Source organism: Schistocerca nitens, chromosome 9 (assembly GCF_023898315.1).
Source record: "Schistocerca nitens isolate TAMUIC-IGC-003100 chromosome 9, iqSchNite1.1, whole genome shotgun sequence".
Lineage (NCBI taxonomy): Eukaryota > Metazoa > Arthropoda > Insecta > Orthoptera > Acrididae > Schistocerca > Schistocerca nitens.
Genome location: NC_064622.1, coordinates 4537720 through 4559619, shown reverse-complemented (window position 1 = coordinate 4559619; position 21900 = coordinate 4537720). Strand labels below are relative to the sequence as shown.

The 21900-nt window shown below is 40.7% G+C and overlaps 1 protein-coding gene across 2 annotated transcripts in view; it reads left to right on the top strand.

The window, feature by feature from the left end:
* The window catches only part of LOC126203220 (cytochrome P450 6k1-like), a 216657-nt gene extending 199419 nt beyond the window's left edge, over positions 1 to 17238 (top strand). The window contains exons 7-9 of one of the 2 annotated variants that reach the window (XM_049937465.1): positions 3297 to 3518; positions 8662 to 8913; positions 16286 to 17238. In XM_049937465.1, the coding sequence (XP_049793422.1) occupies positions 3297 to 3518; positions 8662 to 8913; positions 16286 to 16473 (662 nt within the window). In that variant the 3' untranslated portion in view covers positions 16474 to 17238. The remainder of the gene's footprint in view (positions 1 to 3296; positions 3519 to 8661; positions 8914 to 16285) is intronic. The other variant, XM_049937466.1, reaches the window with a different exon arrangement.
* The last annotated feature ends 4662 nt before the right edge of the window (positions 17239 to 21900 follow it).

The following is a 21900-nucleotide window of genomic DNA, read 5'->3' as shown; positions in this document are numbered from 1 at the left end:
TTGCTGAAGGAGTGGCCACATGTCCACTCACAGGCAAAGCGGGCGATGCCACACGGCCATCTTCCACATTGACCCTCCGCCTCGTGCACCGTGAACGCCGCTGAACCCGCCACTCCCCTTGGGGAGAGGGTGGCCCAACCGCGCCCGGTACCCGCGAAGATGTCTCGACAGCAGGGACAGTGGCTGAAGCATGTAACACCTGGGGTGTACCATGCAACGCTCCAGACTCCCCACTGCGGCTACACTCTGAGGCAGCAGCCTGAAGACGGCTGGCCGCGGCCATCAACACGCTCAGCTTTTCGCGAACAGTGGCCAGCTCCTCCTGCGTCCGTACACAGCAGTCACACATCCTATCCATCCTAAGAAATCAATTTACTGTAGAGAGTTTATCAACTTTTAACTAGACTGCTGATTCACTAAAGGCGGCTGATAGTTGACTAAACTGTGGTTGCCAGACACTTCTTGTAGAAAACAATGAAAATAGCACTACCTGTCTCTGGACTGTATCGAAAACAAACACTAGCACTACTGGCACTATGGCTGACTAAAGGGACTCTCTCTGACTGTATTCAAAACAAACACGAAATCTATGGAACACTATTACTAGCACTCGACAATTAAAGCTTCCTAAAAGCAAAAACACATGGAAGAAAAAGTGACAAGTAAGAAAAATACAGTTAATACTTAAATTAACGTAGCTCGCTGCACAGCAGACGTGAAGCAGTAGATGCGCTGACCATACACCATCTGCACACAGTGATCATCGCAAGTACACAGATTACTCTAGAGACCCAAATTCTCAACTTATCCTCACACTACTGATGTAGTGCCCCTTGCCTATTATCCCAATTACTCGTGACATTTCACTGGTTCTCATAAGAGTTCAAATTTAACTTGCACCTGCACTGAAATGATCACTGACCGTCCTCACCTTAATTATAAATGTGATATCTGTTCTTTTGGACATGTCCGAAAGAACTACACATATATTGTAGTACATTGCTAGATTTCTCACTTAATACTGGTTCTTGAAACTTTGTAAGTACATGTTTGTGAGGCAGTTGGAATCTGTCTTCAAGTGACTGCCAGTTCTGATTTTTCAGCATTTCTGTGACACCCTTATATGATTCAAACAAACCTGTTATTTTTTGTGCTACCCATTGTTTTTCCATATCTCCAGTTACTCCTATTTTGCATGGGTCCCACTCTTCAGCAACATTCTATGATGAGTCACTGACTGTTTTGTAATAATCTTTTTCTCATAGCCATATATTCATAGTATCCTACCAATGAACTGAAGTCTACTACTTACTTTAACTATACTTCAGCCTATCTATCATTTCATTTCATGCCCATATAAACTGTTACATCCAGATATTTGTATAAAGTCATTGATTCCAATTTTGACCTCCTGATACTGCAGGCTTAGGACACTATAGTTTTGTGAAGCACACGGTTTTATATTCCTGAACATTTAAAACAATTTGCCAGTCTTCGCACTACTTTGAAATCTTATCAAGATATGACCGAATATTTATGCAGCTTTTTTCAGCCAGTAATTCTCTGCAGATAACAGTATTATAATGAGTCTGAGATTACTATTAATATTATCTACCAGGTTATTAATATACAACATGAGCAGCGAAGGTCTCAGATTATATGAGGTCTGACACCATCCCAGCTGTGCGACACACACCAAACAATTCCATTCAGTATGGCAACAGGAGTAGCCTTTCTCCATTACAGCAGCTAGCTCTCACTCAAGTGCTCATTAGTGTAATTTTCATTGTCTTGTACTGGAAACTAGCCTGATGTTACACCTGGCTATCCTACAAAATGGCAGCTAGTGCAATGGCACTAAGACCTACACTGTACTGTTTGTGTAAACATGAGCTATAAGGATATTACATACAGTTGAGGACTAAATCTTACATACAGCTATCTACAAGAGCTCAGAATTGTTACATTTATTCCTTAAATTGGTTTCTTACATCATGTCAGTCTATAAGCTCTTGTAAGTTATCCAGTGCAAAATAATAAAACTCAATTTGGAATTATGTGTGGTATGTTGAACTGTAATGCAAACTATAAAAATAATTACCATACTGATTCTATGTACCTACCTAGTGTACATAGAAGGCTTATTTCTCCAGGTGCGGATATTTTTAGCTGGTGCCTCAGAGACAAGAGATTGGTTCAAATGGCTCTAAGCACTATGAGACTTAACATCTGAGGTCATCAGTCCTCTATACCTGGAATTACTTAAACCTAACTTACCTAAGGACATCACACACTTTCGTGCCTGAGGCAGGATTCAAACCTGCGACCGTAGCAACAGTGTGGTTCCGGACTGAAGCGCCTAGAATTGCTCAGCCACAGCGGCCGCCAGTGATTGGAAATCAGGAACATAAAAACATATCTTTCTAGCTGTAATTGTTACGTATGTTATAGAAGGCAACAAGAAGCTGAAAAGTATCATTACAAAAGCAGCCTCTTTAAAATTAGCAGGTTTTCTGCTAATTATGTCAGACAACATCAAAAAATGAAAAGTCCAGCATGGAACATTGACAATATTATGAAAAGAATAGATTGCTAATCATTGTATAGAAATGTTGAGTCGCAGACATGCACAACAAAAAGAGTGCCATACATTTAAACTTTCAGCTGAAAGGTCTTCTTCTGAAGTAGATGACGCACACAAAAATGGTTCAAATGGCTCTGAGCACTATGGGACTTAACATTTGAGGTCATCAGTCCCCTAGAACTTAGAACTACTTAAACCTAACTAACCTAAGGACATCACACACATCCATGCCCGAGGCAGGATTCGAACCTGCGACCGTAGCGGTGGCGCGGTTCCAGCCTGAAGAGCCTAGAACTGCTCGGCCACTCTGGCCGGCAAACGCACACATATTCACAATTCACACACACATGACCACTGTCTCTGGTCACTGAAACCAGACTGTGGACTGCAACAGCAGTCTTTTTGTTGCACTTGTCTGTGACTCAACGTCTCCTCTATATGGTTGTTATGTAGGACACTAATTTGCTTAATTTTGAAGTGCTAATAAAAATGGCAAGTTCCTTTAACATGTAACAAAGATTGTTTTCACTTAATTTTCTTCTAATGCAATCAGCAACTGCTGTTCATTATAGCTGACCTTCTTTGTAAATGTATGTTTAGATTTGTTTCACATTCCTTAGAATGTTGTTATTGGAACATGAGGATGAATGAATGAAGGAATGAATTACAAGAAAATGTGTTTCATACTGAGATAACACTGAATCTTTTTCAGGGATGGATAATGAAGATATAGTAGCACAAGTGTTTATTTTTCTTGTGGCAGGATTTGAGACTTCCAGTTCAACAATGATGTTTACATTGTATGAGCTTGCTCAGCATCCACATGTACAAGATAAACTAAGACACAATATAGTGACCTCACTGTCAAAACATGATGGCAAAATGACATATGATGCTATCCTGGAAATGACATACCTTCATATGGTCATTGCTGGTAAGTTGGAGCTACTAATGAAGTCTGTAAGTTCATTAACCGCAGAGACAGGCTGGACGGTGAAGGGGGAGGCATGTTTATAGCGCTAAGAAGTGCAATAGTATCGAAGGAAATTGACGGAGATCCAAAATGTGAAATAATTTGGGTAAAGGTCACGGTTAAAGCAGGCTCAGACATGGTAATTGGATGTCTCTATAGGCCCCCTGGCTCAGCAGCTGTTGTGGCTGAGCACCTGAAGGATAATTTGGAAAATATTTCGAGTAGATTTCCCCACCATGTTATAGTTCTGGGTGGAGATTTTAATTTGGGGGACATATACTGGGAGAATCAAACATTCATAACGGGTGGCAGGGACAAAGAATCCAGTGAAATTTTTTTAAGTGCTTTATCTGAAAACTATCTTGAGCAGTTAAACAGAGAACCGACTTGTGGCGATAACATATTAGACCTCCTGGTGACAAACAGACCCGAACTATTTGAAACAGTTAACGCACAACAGGGAATCAGCGATCATAAAGCGGTTACTGCATCGATGATTTCAGCCGTAAATAGAGATATTAAGAAAGATTTTTCTATTTAGCAAAAGTGACAAAAAGAAGATTTCAGAGTACCTGATGGCTCAACACAAAAGTTTTGTCTCAAGTACAGGTAGTGTTGAGGATCAGTGGACAAAGTTCAAAACCATTGTACAATATGCGTTAGATGAGTATGTGCCAAGCAAGATCGTAAGAGATGGAAAAGAGCCACCGTGGTACAACAACCGAATTAGAAAACTGCTGCGGAACCAAAGGGAACTTCACAGCAAACATAAACAAAGCCAAAGCCTTGCAGACAAACAAAAATTACGCGAAGCGAAATGTAGTGTGAGGAGGGCTATGTGACAGGCGTTCACTAAAAAATTTTGGTCTTATGTCAAAGCGGTAGGTGGATCAAAACAAAATGTCCAGACACTCTGTGACCAGACTGGTACTGAAACAGAGGATGACAGGCTGAAGGCCGAAATACTAAATGTCTTTTTCCAAAGCTATTTCACAGAGGAAGACTGCACTGTAGTTCCTTCTCTAGATTGTCACACAGATGACAAAATGGTAGATATCGAAATAGACGACAGAGGGATAGAGAAACAATTAAAATCGCTCAAAAGAGGAAAGGCCGCTGGACCTGATGGGATATCAGTTCGATTTTACACAGAGTACGCAAAGGAACATGCCCCCCTTCTTGCAGCGGTGTACCGTAGGTCTCTAGAAGAGTGTAGCATTCCAAAGGAGTGGAAAAGGGCACAGGTCATCCCCGTTTTCAAGAAGGGACGTCGAACAGATGTGCAGAACTATAGACCTATATCACTAACATTGATCAGTTGTAGAATTTTGGAACGAGTATTATGTTTGAGTATAATGACTTTTCTGGAGACTAGAAATCTACTCTGTACGAATCAGCATGTGTTTCGAAAAAGACGGTCGTGAAACCCAGCTCGCGCTATTTGTCCATGAGACTCAGAGGGCCATAGACACGGGTTCACAGGTAGATGCCGTGTTTCTTGGCTTCCACAAGGCGTTCGATACAGTTCCCCACAGTCGTTTAATGAACAAAGTAAGAGAATATGGACTATCAGACCAACTGTGTGATTGGATTGAAGAGTTTCTAGATAACAGAAAGTAGCAATTCATTCTCAATGGAGAGAAGTCTTCCCTAGTAAGAGTGATTTCAGGTGTTTCGCAGGGCAGTGTCGTAGGACCATTGCTATTCACAATATACATAAATGACCTTGTGGATGACATCGGAGGTTCACTGAGGCTTTTTGCGGATGATGCTGTGGTATATCGAGAGGTTGTAACAATGGAAAACTGTACTGAAATGCAGGAGGATCTGCAGCTAACTGACACATGGTGCAGGGAATGGCAATTGAATCTCAATGTAGACAAATGTAATGTACTGTGAATACATAGAAAGATAGATCCCTTATCATTTAGCTGTAATATAGCAGGTCAGAGACTGGAAGCAGTTAATTCCATAAATTATCTGGGACTAGGCATTAGGAGTGATTTAAAATGGAATGATCATATAAAGTTGATCGTCGGTAAAGCAGATGCCAGACTGAGATTCATTGGAAGAATCCTAAGGAAACGCAATCTGAAAACAAAGAATGTAGGTTACAGTACGCTTGTTTGCCCACTGCTTGAATACTGCTCAGCAGGGGGGGATCCGTACCAGATAGGGTTGATAGAAGAGATAGAGAAGATCCAATGGAGAGCAGCGCACTTCGTTACAGGATCATTTAGTAATTGCAAAAGCGTTACGGAGATGATAGATAAACTCCAGAGTAAGACTCTGCAGGAGAGACGCTTAGTAGCTCGGTACGGGCTTTTGTTGAAGTTTCGAGAACAAACCTTCACCGAAGAGTCAAGTAGTATATTGCTCCCTCATACGTATATCTCGCAAAGAGACCATGAGGATAAAATCAGAGAGATTAGAGCCCAGACAGAAGCATACCGACAATCCTTCTTTCCACGAACAATACGAGACTGGAATAGAAGGGAGAGCCGATAGAAGTACTCAAGGTACCCTCCGCCACACACCGTCAGGTGGCTTGCGGAGTATGGATGTAGATGTAGATGTAGATTAAAAATTAATTGGGGAATCCATGTTGTTCAGGAATACCAGCAACCTTTCATGTTTAATAACAGTTTGTTTAACATTATAGATGCTCCACTGTTAAAAAATGTAGTGGGACTAGTTCAGTTGTATAGGAATGATCTAAGCTTAAATATGGATGCTCTGAAAAACTATTATATCTGCAGATGTCATGCCATATCTACTGTACAGGGAAAACAAAGAAGAATTACAGCAGTCAGAAAACACTGACACAAAACAACATAGCATTTGGGTACAGAATAATCAGCTTATAATCAATAATGAAAAACAAAACTCTCTCACTAAAATTTCACAGTCCTCTAAACAGGTATGTGTATGTCCCAGATATCTCTGTTAATGATGAACCAGTTGGTAACAATATAGAAATCAAATTCTGTGGGTTATGACTACAAAGCAATGTAAAATCGAATAAACATATAGAATATGTAAATGCAAAATTTAATAAGACCTGTTACCTTCTTTTCTCAATAAAGTCCTGCTGTGGTAATTTGTTAATGGCAATCTACACCCAATATTAATGGATACTCCTCCACTTTACTTGACAAATTAAGATATAGAACACTCCCCGGAGCAGTGCAAGCTATCTTTAAGCATGCAATTCACCAAAAGTCCAATTTGTGCAATGTCAGAGTCCAGCCAGTTACTCACAGAGTCCAAAGAGTAAACACCCATAAACAAAGTCTATAGCAAGAACCAAACCAATAGACCAACCGGGACACATTGGATCAACCCTGCAAAATAACTGAAATTGGCACAGATTGATTCTGGTCTGGCTTGTACAAGGTGTATTGAAAAAGTAAGGTGACTTTACATTTTTATGAAAAAATATTTATTTACTCATCAGTATTCATGTTGTCCCCTTCAAAGTAATCCCCCACATATACAATACACTTGTGCCAATGCTTCTTCAATCCTTGAGTCACTTCTCATAAGCACTTTTTGGTGCAGCCTTGAGTGCTTCCAGCAATGCAGATTTTATTTCCTCAATCACTGAAAATCTTTGTCCTTCAGTTTTGGGAGCAGGAAAAAGTTGCAGGGGGCCAAATCCGTTGAATATGATGGCTGAGGCATGATTGTCCTGTTGTTTTTGGCCAAAAAATCTCTCTCAAGCAACAATGAATGATCAGGTGTATTGTGATGCAAAAGCCATGAATGGCTTTTCCACAATTCCGGACTTTTTTGCATTTTGCTTCTTGCAAATGGTGCATAACATCGAGGTAATACTCCTTATTGACCAAATGACATTAAGGCAAAAATTCATGATGCATAACACCATGGTAACTGAAAAAAACAATGAACAAAACTTTGACATTTGATCGAACTTGGCGTGCTTTTTTCGGTCTTGGCTCTCCAGGTTGCTTCCATTGGGATGATTGGGCTTTGGTTTCAGCATCATAACTTTAAACCGAAGTTTTATCACCAGTTATGACCATTTTGAGAAAATCAGGATCATCACTCACATCATTCAAGAGCTCCTGAGTGATGCTCATGAAATGGTTCTTCTGATCAAAACTGAGAAATTTTGGAACGAACTTCACTGACACACGTCTTATCCCCAAAACATCCAAAAAAATTGCATGACATGAGCAGAGCCATTCTCAGAAACTTCTCTTACAATAATTCAAAGATTTTCCAAAACAATTTTCTTCACATCTTTGACGTTATCATTTGTTGATGTGCTGGGGCGTCCAGAGTGAGGTTCACAATTGGCATCTTCTCGGCCATCTTGGAAGAAGCATACTCCCGTATGCCACTGTCACTATTTCAAGTGTTTTAGAGCACTTCACTCCATTTTTCACACAAAATTTGATGCAAATTCTTTCCTCAATTTTTTATAATAGTCTAAAATCACCAAGCACACTAAAACACATCTAACCTTTCTATCTGCAATTCATTATATATGATGTACACTTGAAACTAAGAACATATTTTCATATTTTCGAGGCATATGTACCGACATGAAAAAAAAAAAAAGATCGATATTTGAATGTACGTTGCCCATTTGAAAAGTTACCTTACTTTTTGAACAACCCTCATCAGAGGGCACTTGTGGTGACATGTGCTGCCTAGGCTATGCAATATCCTGGCCTGCTTGATCACATGATTTCTCTCCCTGTGGAACAAACTGACGGGTCAAAAATATTACTGCTGCTATCCCTGAGGCACAGCTGCTACATGTCTCATGGTCTGATGAATTGAGCACAGCGACAAAGACAGTTTTATTTTATCCACCCTGTACACCTGCTGGAGAACCAGTGTGACAGCATGATCATAATATACTGCTAATTAGCATGCAGACAGAAAATATGTCCTAATGTAAACAGTATTCACTGTTTCAGGAAACATGCCGTTTTGATCCCTACAAAACTGTAATACTGCCTCAGTTTCTAAATAACCAATTTATGTAATCGTATAATTGCCTTATACATGTTGGAAACAAATTTTGTGGCAAACTAATGTAAAAACTCTTTTTTTTTTTTTTTTTTTACAGAGACTCTTCGCTTATACCCTCCATTACCATTTATTGATCGTGAAGTGACAAAGGACTATGTTATTCCTGGAACTGGTATTGGCCTTCCAAAAGGTATGGGAGTAGTAGTGTCATTACTTGGCCTGCACAGGGATGCTCTATTCTGGGATAACCCAGAGGAGTTTGTGCCAGAACGATTCAACAGACAGAAACAAAATAAGAGACCAAATTATGTGTACATGCCGTTTGGGATTGGACCACGAAACTGTATAGGTAAGTAAATATTCCTCAGACAAACTTGTTACATCATAGAGGCAGAGGAAGATGACAAACTGTCACATATATGAATTTTTTCATGTAGGTCAGAGATGGTAACTGACCTATCCTCTCTGGTGCCTCCTCCCTCCCCCCTCCATCTTTGTGCACCCTCATGCTCACTAAAGTGGTCAATCTCATCCTGAGACTTGTGTGACCTATCCTTTCTTATTAAACTTTCCCAACCTATTCATCTCTGTTCCCCAAGCAAAGAAATATTAATTCTGAAAACTACATAGTTTGTTGCTTTTACTTTTATATGTTTCTGTCGGTTGTACTACACGTTTCTCCTCCTGAAGGTAAATTTGGCATTAACGGGATATGGCAGCAGACAACCAATGCAAGTGCCCTTGCTAACAGCACATTGCTTGCAGCACCCCTCCTGGGCTTGTGACCATATCAGTTGGAGCCTACATGACTGAAAAACCATGGCCTGGTCAGATGAGTCCCAATTTCAGTTGGTAAGAGCTGATGGTAGGGTTTGACTGTGGCACAGATCCCAGAAAACAGTAGTCCAAAGTTGTCTGCAAGCCGGTGGTGGGTCCATAATTGTGTTGGATGTGCTTACACAGAATAGACAGGGTTTTCTGGTCCAATTGAACCAATAATTGACTGGAAATGGATATCTTTGGCTGCTTGGAGACCATTTGCAGCTATTCGTGGACACCATGTTCCCAAACAACAATGGAATATTTATGGATTACAATGCCCCATGTCACTGGGCCACAATTGTTCATGACTGGCTTGAAGAATATTCTGGGAAGTTCGAGCAAATGATTTGACCACCCAGATCACCTGACATGAATCCATTGAACATTTATGCGACATAATTGAGAGATCAGTTCATGCATAAAATCCTGCACCAGCAACGCCTTCACAATTAGGGATAGCTAGAGAGGCAGCATGGCTCAGTATTTCTGCAGAGGACTTCCAATGACTTGTTGAGTCCATGCCATGTCAAGCTGCTGCACTACATTGGGCTAAAGGAGGTCTGACACAATGTTATGAGGTCTCCCATGACTTTTGTTACCTCAGGGTATGACATATACGGCCTACCAACAGACAGCTCTTCCAGATACTCTTGCAGTTTTGCTTCCATGCTACATATTGTTTTCTTCTGAGAGTTATTCATTCTTTCATTCACTTACATTTTGTTTTCCACAAGTCCCACCTTTTGGGATGTGGAACAGTCCAAGTTGTCATTAAATAGGTAAAAGCAACCAGACAAGAATGGGGGACAAAAAGAGGTACCAGAAATGTGAAAATGGAGAATGATGCACAAGATGAGGGTAAGGAGAAAAGTAGTTTGCTTTGCCCAAAGATGACACTGCTTTCAATGACATTTGGTATTTTTGAGTTGGTGCATGCTACATAAGAACATGAGTCACATGCCACCATGACCCGCAGAACAGTTTCATTTATATGGTTTATTAATGCAGTAATGTTGTGTATGTCTGGTCCAAATGGGGAAACCAGGATACTTGGCAATAATAAAAGTCTTCATTTTGGATGGACATTCACGCAAATTTTGTCACACTTCTTAAAGAACCTACTCCTTCATTTCAGGGAGTTAAGAATGGGTAGCTGAACTCAATGTGGCTGTAGTTACCTTGAAGATGATTTATGTGAAGGACACCCCAAAAATTACAACCATAGATTAAAAAGATGGGAGTAATTAGTCAAACTATCTTCTGCAAGATATTCCTCATGTTCAGTGGTGAGTTACGGAACATTATGCTCTAGCTTTCTGAAAACTTAACCTACACATCTCCTCAAAATACTCTTAATTAATTTGTAGCTATCTAGGCATGGCCTCAAACCACTAAATGAATCTAGTTGTGGTCTGAAGCCATTAGGTGCAGTCTTCTAACAGCCGTGTACCGCAAGTCTCTAGAGGAACGGAGGGTTCCAAATGATTGGAAAAGAGCACAGGTAGTCCCAGTCTTCAAGAAGGGTCGTCGAGCAGATGCGCAAAACTATAGACCTATATCTCTGACGTCGATCTGTTGTAGAATTTTAGAACATGTTTTTTGCTCGAGTATCATGTTGTTTTTGGAAACCCAGAATCTACTATGTAGGAATCAACATGGATTCCGGAAACAGCGATCGTGTGAGACCCAACTCGCGTTATTTGTTCATGAGACCCAGAAAATATTAGATACAGGCTCCCAGGTAGATGCTATTTTTCTTGACTTCCGGAAGGCGTTCGATACAGTTCCGCACTGTCGCCTGATAAACAAAGTAAGAGCCTACGGAATATCAGACCAGCTGTGTGGCTGGATTGAAGAGTTTTTAGCAAACAGAACACAGCATGTTGTTATCAATGGAGAGACGTCTACAGACGTTAAGGTAACCTCTGGCGTGCCACAGGGGAGTGTTATGGGACCATTGCTTTTCACAATGTATATAAATGACCTAGTAGATAGTGTCGGAAGTTCCATGCGGCTTTTCGCGGATGATGCTGTAGTATACAGAGAAGTTGCAGCATTAGAAAATTGTAGCGAAATGCAGGAAGATCTGCAGCGGATAGGCACTTGGTGCAGGGAGTGGCAACTGTCCCTTAACATAGACAAATGTAATGTATTGCGAATACATAGAAAGAAGGATCCTTTATTGTATGATTATATGATAGCGGAACAAACACTGGTAGCAGTTACTTCTGTAAAATATCTGGGAGTATGCGTGCGGAACGATTTGAAGTGGAATGATCATATAAAATTAATTGTTGGTAAGGCGGGTACCAGGTTGAGATTCATTGGGAGAGTGCTTAGAAAATGTAGTCCAGCAACAAAGGAGGTGGCTTACAAAACACTCGTTCGACCTATACTTGAGTATTGCTCATCAGTGTGGGATCCGTACCAGATCGGGTTGACGGAGGAGATAGAGAAGATCCAAAGAAGAGCGGCGCGTTTCGTCACAGGGTTATTTGGTAACCGTGATAGCGTTACGGAGATGTTTAATAAACTCAAGTGGCAGACTCTGCAAGAGAGGCGCTCTGCATCGCGGTGTAGCTTGCTCGCCAGGTTTCGAGAGGGTGCGTTTCTGGATGAGGTATCGAGTATATTGCTTCCCCCTACTTATACCTCCTGAGGAGATCACGAATGTAAAATTAGAGAGATTAGAGCGCGCACGGAGGCTTTCAGACAGTCGTTCTTCCCGCGAACCATACGCGACTGGAACAGGAAAGGGAGGTAATGACAGTGGCACGTAAAGTGCCCTCCGCCACACACCGTTGGGTGGCTTGCGGAGTATGAATGTAGATGTAGATGTAGACATCTTTGGGAAAATTCTTCAGGAATATTTTGTGCACAAACAGTTACTATCATGCTGGATTATAATCTACACACATCAAAAAAAGTTTTGCATCACCTCGGTTCCCAGAAGTCCTGAAGATAGATGTTGACTGTGGATATTGTATCACAGGCACAGTCGCTTTGACTGTTCAGAGGTGTCACATAACCCACCAAAGATGTAAACAACCATGCATGAGCAGCAGCCGATCAGTTCCAGTCATTCCACCAGGAAGGAGGGACATGGCTCGTGTTGTCTGTTGTTCAACCATGCCTAGATGGTCAATACTGCGGTTTGATCATGTCCACATTGTTACTTAGTACCAGAAAGGTCTCTCAACAAGGGAAGTGTCCAGGTGTCTCGGAGTGAACCAAAGTGAAGTTGTTCGGACATGGAGGAGATACAGAGAAACAGGAACTGTCGATGACATGCGTCCCTCAGGCCACCCAAGGGCTGCTATTGCAGTGGATGACCACTAACTATGGAGTATGGCTCGGAGGAACCCTGACAGCAACGTCACCATGCTGAATAATGCTTTTCGTGCAGCCACAGGACGTCGTGTTACGACTCAAACTGTGCGCAATGGGCTGCATGATGCACAACTTCACTCCCGAAGACCATGGCAAGGTCCACCTTTGTAACCAAGACCCCATGCAGTGCGGTACAGATGGGCCCCAACAACATGTCGAATGGACCACACAGGAGTGGCATCAAGTTTTCTTCAGCGATGAGTGACGCATATGTCTTCAACCAGACAATCATAGGAGATGCCTTAGACACACTGTCCAGTGAGTGCAGCAAGGTGGAGGTTCCTTGCTGTTTTGGGGAGGCAGTATGTGGGGCCGATGTATGCCGCTGGTGGTCATGGAAGGCACTGTAACGGCTGTACAATACGTGAATGCCATCCTTCAACTGATAGTGCAACCATATCGGCAGCATATTGGTGAGGCATTCATCTTCATGGAGGACAATTTGCACCCCCCCTCCCCCCCCCCCTCTGTTCTCATCTTGTGAATGACTTCCTTCAGGATAAAGACATCACTCAACTAGAGTGGCCAGCATGTTCTCCAAACATGAACCGTATCGAACGTGCCCGGGATAGATTGAAAAGGGCTTTTTATGGATAACATGACCCACCAACCACTCTGAGGGATCTATGCCGAATCGCCATTTAGGAGTGAGACAATCTGGACCAACAGTGCCTTGATGAACTTGTAGGTAGTATGCCATGATGAATACAGGTGTGCATCAATGCAAGAGGACATGCTGCTGGGTATTAGAGGTGCCGGTGTGTACAGCAGTCTGGACCACCACCTCTGAAGGTCTCACTGTATGGTGGTACAACATGCAACGTGTGGTTTTCATCAGCAATAGAAAGGGCAAAAATGATGGTTATGTTGATCTCTATTCCAATTTTCTCTACAGGTTCCAGAACTCTTGGAACTGAGGTGATGCAAAAGTTTTTTTGATGTGTGTATATACATAGTGTATCATACTTAATAGCGAGAACTGACATGGGTGAAAATTTACAGTAGTAGAAGAAAAAACATTCCAGTAAACATAGTGGCAAATGAGCTGTTTGTGAGGTAATTGCAAATCTGTAGTCATGAACTGCCACTGACTTCAGTACAAAACATTGTCCTAGTTAGTACAAATGCATTTGAAATGTAAACTTTCCAATTAAATACCCTTCTAATTCAGCTCAAATTTTACTCATGATCTACTGTAACAAGAAATACAATACTGCTTCAGAGCATTAAGTTACAATTTATTGTACACTCGTACCTGTAAAAGAGGGTGTTGGAATGTCATCCTTCCATTTTGGTGTAATGTTGCAATCATCTCTTTAGTCAGTTAGGAATTTTTCAAACATTTGCAGATAATTTTATACATTTTGATAAGACTGTACAATTTGCTGCTTCAGCTCTTCTACCACACCACTGGGAGTTCTTTACAGTTCACATTTGAGATAAAGCTACAGGACTGAGGTCCAGTCATCTTGGAGACCAAGGTACATGCCTATTCAACCTATCCATTTTGGATCACATTGGTGCATTAGATGTGATGGGGACCATCAAGTATGTATTTTTCTCATCCATGGGTCATTGGTGAAATTTCATGCCAGGTGTGGACTTAATCAAAAAGTTTATGTTTTTAATACAGTTCTTGTAACTAAGGCAACTGTTCATAATGAAGTCAGTAGGAGTTTCATAAACAGCTAGCAGACACATGTTTAGTAGAGTGTTTTTGCTTTTATTATTGCATACTTTCTTTCATGTCAGTTTTCACTATTAATTATGATAGTCACTGTATTTTGACTTGTTGTAACTTAACCTATCAACCTGTTAACAGAACTGCAAATACTGTCCTTTCCCTCCCTGGGCTACATAACAAGGCAATCACAACTACAATCTCATTAGTATACATTGACTTGTGTAGGATTTTAGAGATGGCTTGCAATCCAGCGTGTTTACTTCCTCTTGAAGTTTGTTGGAAATAATTCACTGCTGTTCAAAAGGAACAATGATGCACATAATTACAATGCCAGAAGGAAAAATGACACTCATTACTAGACACTAAGGTTGTCCGTAACACAAGAAGGGGTGCACAATGCTGCAACAAAATTTTTGCTCACTTATCCAGCGACATAAAATGTTTGATAGGCAGTGGAGTTAAATTTGAAAAAGTTTCTTCTTAACAATTCTGATTCCATACGAGAATTTTTATTTTATAATATGTAAAAGATGGTGAGTAGTAAGAATTACTAACTCTCATCTGTATCTAGGAAAATTACTTGTAAATAGTCAGTATGTAGCCATATTTGCATAATCACATCTGTATCTAAGGAGAAAAACTTATAAATGGTCAACATTTAGCCATATTTGCTTGTGAATGTATAATGTGAATGTGAAATGACTCGCTTCACATCATTACAATTAATTGTACAAATGGTCCATGGAACATGTAACTAACTAACTAACCAATCAACCAACCAAACAACCAATCAGTGGCACACAAATAGCGACCACTGCAGTATGCACTGTGAGTACCCTCCTATTTTATCAACATGAAATGCAGTTTCTTTGGTAAAGACATTGCTAGGCAACCTAACCAACATTCATCTTGAAGGACATTTACATAGCTTTTTAATCTGTGGTATCAAACATGGACTGTGCCTATGACAAGAGATGAATACGATTAAGGAGGAGGAGGAAGAGTCCTAAAATGGCATAGTTCACTGCTTGAGGACTGGCTTCCACTCAGACTCCATTTTAAATCACAAAAATTATCATTCAGAAGTGTCCCTATGTATGCTACCTAGCTCACAGTGGCTGAATACCACTCAGAGCTAAATGAAAATCCTTCTATTTGATGCACATTATTGAAACTTGCAACAGTACATTATAGTACATTAGAGTGGATTTTGTATGTCTTTCTTGATAGCAACAATGAGCTGTAATACCGTCATTCCCAGACATCTATCAATAACTGGCCATTAATACCACAGTCAATAAAAAAATATTATCCTTTCCCATTGAAGAAATAGTCAGAGAACATACACAACAAAAAGAAGGAGCGTCTATGTCTTTAATCAGTATTTTGTGTGCAGGAAAGCCAATAAACACCAGAAAAATCTACTCCAATCTTTTGAAACATGGACACTAACATGATACTTTCTCATTTCATTCTCTGGGAAGAGTGAGCATAATGACTTCACAAGTCCAGGGTATTACATGAATTGTAATTCTTTTTTTATACAAACTGCTGATTATTTTCCATTCAGCAATCCCAATCGGCATGTTGTAACAGATAAGCTTAAATTGCAAATATGCGAATCTCACTTATCATGTTCTGTATCTTTAATGCATCCAACTTTTCATGCCTTCCCAAAAGTCCTACTGATATACCCACACAAACAAATTTAAAAAATCTCATCTGAAGCACTTTGCCCTATCCTTTCATCACTATACTTGCTCTTTAACTTAAACCAAAATGTTTTCATAACACAAAGTTCATCAGTATCCCCTTTTTTTTCCAGGTATGAGGATGGGTCAGATGCAGATCAGAGTTGGAATAGCACACATCATGGCAAATTTCAGTGTACATCTTGCACCATCCACTCCAAATTCTTTACAGATGGATCCAAGTCATGCAGTGCTGACTCCCAGGGGTGCCCTTCCCCTTTTGTTCAAAAAACTCAAGCCCTTTCCAGCTATGAAACAATGATCACATAAAACCATACTAGAGTAAAAGGCAAAAACAGCCTTGACAATAGTTATATTAGAAAAATTAGCCATTCATACATAATGCTTAGTTAATATGACTGTTTGGAAATGATAAAAACGGAGAATATAAGTTTCACTTTGGATAGAATCACAGTCACTCATTAGTAAGCCACACCACAGTAAAGGTAAAAAAGTTAGAATAGAAAAATAGATCAAACAGTGCAATAAAGAATAAGTCAAATGGGAATCACAGAGCAGAGAGCAATTTTTGCTGGTAATAGATAAAGGAATTTGACAACAGTTGTGTAAATGAAATGTTCAGACAAGTTTTGTAAATCTACCACTGTCATGATTTTTATGATAATGTCAATGATTTGGCAAAGCCACCACAGTCACTTTGATACAGTGAGACAAGGGGAACAGGGGAGGAAGGGGGCCATAAGCTAAAATGCTTTGATTACAGTACTCGCGTCTGACATTTTTGTTTATCTCCAAAAAATTACTCTTCTGAGAACGTAATGTTGACAGTAAAAGATTGTATTAACTATTTAAAAATTAGGCTTTTGATATTTCACATCAACCAGAATATCAAGCTTACCAACTATCAATAATTGTGACACAATTGTTGACTGAATCAGCTACACATGATTGTCATGAATTTTTATTAACATAAGGTAATGAATTAACTAAACACTAAAATGTAATTTATTTTTGTGTTATATGAGTCAATTTCTTAATTTCAGACAGCTAGTGAAAGCATTTTCTTCATATGTCTGCTATCTTAAAGGCACATTACTCAAGATATGCCCACTTGTAAACTTTGAATAAATGTTGGAAAGCGAGACAAATTGTTTTATTGCTTTTTCCTCTACTTTGATTTCTTAACCTGAAAATTCAATAAAGGTATGAAGGTGATGTACAAGATTTTTTTAACTTATGGCACCGAGTTGCAGGATGCAGGGAAAATCAGGTTTTAACATCGCATCGACAGTGAGATTGTTAGCAGGGTTGCCACAAATTTCCCCAAGTGAAATTCCCTAATATTTCGCTGATTTCCAGGCACTTTTCGGGATTTTTCCCTGGCAAATTTTGAGATCCCAAGGATAAGTTAAGACATACGTTGACAATCTGTCTTTTCAGCTATGGTACAAGAAACAATAGTGCAAATGACGAAAGATATATTAAAAAAAAAAAAAAAGCTTCAAGCACATGGTGTTTCCTGATGTGAGCAAAAATCTTAAGTACTAACATCAACATCTTTTGTAATGAACTGTTTTTAGATGGCGAAAGCAAGCCAAATAGTATGTATGTTTCACTAAGACCACTGATGTTATTTTATTTCAATAAAACACAAAACATTTGGTGACAAAAATATGCACTTGCTTGGAGTTGTGAGACAGGTTTAAAATACCTTCACTGATTTCAGAAATAACCTCGGAAAAAAGTAGGCATCTTGAAAGTAATGTTTAAGGTGCAGAAGAATTGTGTAAATCAGGATTGTAGGTGCCCGCCAATAAAATGTTGGTTCTGATAAGTTCATTATTGTCAGTTATTACCCATTCTGTTTTACCTATTATTTTACTGGTGTTGCATGACTTTTCTTTCAAGAATTATATGAGCACATAGTGTGCAAACTGCCAGCAACTAACACAATTTTCTTCTTCTTATCATCCATACTGTCTAACATATAAATTACATTTGAAGTGCCAAAATGTACTAGAACAAATAAAATGTCTATAAAATGCCACACTGCACAACACCCTTGTGGTGAGACAGGCCTCTGGCCTGCTGAGGAGCAATGCGGACCTGGGTCCATGGATAAACCACGAAAATCCACTGCGTTATGCCACACACAAACAGACCTGTCCTGCAGGCAGATTGTTGAGATTAGATCCAATGGGCAGGGCCTGCACATTAGTGGGAACTGAATGGCTTCAGACTGGCAGGCTCGATCCACTACAGATACCTGCAGAAACGGCCTGCGGTTTTGGCCCATCTGGAAATCCACTCATGTGGCCAGCTATTCGTGAGCCATAGACAGCATGTCGATGAAACGAGGTTGCGGTGATCAATCCATACAACCGATAACTTGTTCAAATATTCTGCGAAAGAATAATAATGACGAGGACAGGTAGCAGTTCACTGTAAAGATGACTGCTGACACACAGGCAGTCACATAGAAAAGACAATCACACTCTCGCAACTATATTTTCAGCCATAGCTGTTGTCAGAAAACGAGAACACACACATTCACACAATCACTCAGACACAACTCATGAAAACATTACCGCCGCCTCTGGCCACTGGATCTACAGTCTCTGAGAATCAGATCCAAACAAACCACTCTTCATGCCTCCTTGCCTCTCGTCAGCAGCTGCTAGGCTAGCTGCGAGAAGTGGTGGCAGCAATGACCGCAAGCTGAGGGGAGTGGTAGCAAGGGAAGAAGCAGTAGCGATGAGGAAGTAGGGAAGTGGCGCACATACTCAGCTGCACCCAGAAAGCGACAATGCGTTACACCTCAGTAAACAAACCATTTCATCTACTGAGACAAAAATGGGATTTTTCCAGCGCTTTTTCAAATTTCCCTGATGTGTTTGAAATTCCCTGTTTTCTGTGATTTCCAGAACCTGTGCCATGCCTGATTAGAGATGTAACACAAACTGAAATTGTATGTGGATGGAGCACAAAATTTGTCATATTTTCTATGAAACCACATCAGCCTTTAAAGGTGGTGTTTTTTTCCACTTTGTTTGTTATTTATTTAAACTTTTTCTTTGTTTCACAACTAGTTTCAGCTTTTTAAGGAGTTATCCAGTGTTTGGCTGTACAAACCTTCATCGTTCTGTATGTTTTGTCAGGAAAGGCAGGATATGTTATAAAAAATAACAGCTGACATCATTACCAAATATAGGACAGGAGGAAAAAAAATTGAATCATGGAAGTGGGATGGATTTTGGTGAGTGTATGTTGTGACTAACAATTTGTAATTTTTCACAAACACAACTTTTATTGATGTAAGTTCACAATGTTGATGACTGAACGAACAGACAAAAGATAACAATAACGACTCCAGCAAAAGTCTCCTAATTCAGGTGAACAAAAGTTCACTTCTAATTTTTCACAAAGGTTTGTGGTAACACGCACACACACTAGTAACAGTCTAATTCCGAGACGAAGACGTAATCTTCAACAGTCACAGTACACAAGGTCAGCATCCGGCGTGAACTAAATAGCTGTCTCCAGCCATCAGGTTTTGGTGTAGTGATACTTCCTGCAGGCCGCGGCTTGAGCTCCCCCTACAGGAAGTAATGCTCGGAATGTCTGTTTCCTGTATCTTGTATGTAAATAGCTGGTGTTTACCATGGTGCTTTTGGTATGCCTTTGGCATAGCCAAACATCGTCCTCTGTGGTGTAATATAGGTTGCCGCCCCTCAGGGGCTACCTTGGCTCTGGTATAACACACCTCCCCCCCCACCCCCCCTCTGTAAAGCTGGTGCGGCACAGGCGACTGTATCAATATAGCCTGGTGCCGTAGGCTGATATGCAGCTAAGTCCTCCTGAAGGAGGCAGGGGAACCCAGCCACTGGAGAGTAGGGTGCCGCTTTCCGCGCGAGTCAGCTGGAATACTGCACTGGTGGCGGTTGCGAGGCGATGTCAGGCTGGGCAAGCGGCACGGGGATGTATGTGTCGTCCAACCTAGGCGGAGCCGAAGAGGGGCCGGGAAGTGGGTTCAGGGGAAGGTCCCGGAGCTGTCCTGAGTCTGGAGTAGGTGGCGGTGCAGGGCTAGCAGCCGGCGTCTGTTGGCTATCTCCGGGAAGATCATCCACCAACTGAGGAGAGGGCATCAACATAGGCCCAAAGGAAGGGTCCAGCAATGGGAGAGAGAGAGAGAGGAGCCGGCGTTTGGGGCTGCGGCTTGTAACACCTCCGATTATTTATCCCGACCTGATCTGATCGAATAGCAGCCCAATAATTATTATTATTGTGACCGTGTACCTAATGGGGCTGGCAATCGGAATTGACTGCTACGGAAGTTGTTACTTTCCAGTTCGTCCTTCTCAATACTGTAATAATGAAATGTCTGGTAACAAGAAAAACACCAACACAGTTTCACTAATTACGAATCTATATTCGTCTCAAAAAACACAAAAAGGAGGAGACAGCCACTGCCTTTGTCGTACATATCTAATTACGGCCAATCTCAGCACAGGCTTCTTCATTTTTCATTATCATCACTGCAATCCAACACTGCAATCCAACACTGCAATCCAAGGTGATGCCGGCGCGGTAGACGCGAAACCAAAATATCGGCACTAGAAATGTCACTGACCACTTCCGTAATTATACTTCTTCACTTTCCCGGTATTATTTCTAGTACAAAGGGGTCTAACCACGGCGATGGCAACTCCCTTCTCCGTTAAAGCCTTGCATTACAACAACTGGCCTCCATACACCTCTACCCGCAACATGGCACTGACTCAGCTCCACACTCGCTCTCGCAACACGACACAATCGATTGTTCACCCTATCGACCTGTGCCGAGTGCAAATTTATAGTAAGGGCCTACGGACCCCTTACATCCCCGCCCTCAAAAACTTCTTTGGAGCCTCTGGCGTAAAAGAATCGGCAAGGAAATTAGATATCATTACATCTAAACAAACACATAGTGTAAATAATTAATGAAATTACAATTCACCAAAAAATCCCACGACTCCGGTAGTGGGCTGCCTCCACAATAATATCCTACAAAAGGTTATTACATCTCACAAACATGGCATTGTCCAAATCACAATTTTTTATCAAGCAGCAATAATCCTCTATAGTCCATATTGAATGTCACACACAACATACAATAAAAAATTATTACGTGAACACATGACATATGAGTTATTATACTACAAATTAGTTGTTACAGGTTTTACACCCATTCTCAGGTAATCATCGATATGAAATATTAAGTTCTAGTTAAAATACATCAGAAAATACAATGCAAATAAACATTCCCCTTTTTCAAATGTCCGTTTAATAACTAAATGTTCTAAACATGTCTTACCCAACTACATCAAGGAGCTTGAACACTCTCATTTCAGACATTCGCCCTAATCGAGTTCCCCTTCCTCATCTGGGTTATCCCTGTTCTCGTGTGAGTAGTACCTTTTTATGTTTTTCACATGCTCCTTACCATGCACTCTCTTTGTCCATGCATACTCCAACTCCACAGTGTTAGGATGACCAATTTTTATAATCCTGTATGGTCCCTTATAAACGTGGTTGAATTTGTGTATTTCAGAGTTTATTTTCCTTGATTTTGCATGAACCTTTACTAGTACCAAGTCTCCCACTCGGTAAGTTATCGGTCTCACTAGCTTGTCGTGTCTTTCCTGTCTTTTCCTAGCCTTCTCCTTCATACTTAATTCCACTAGCTCCA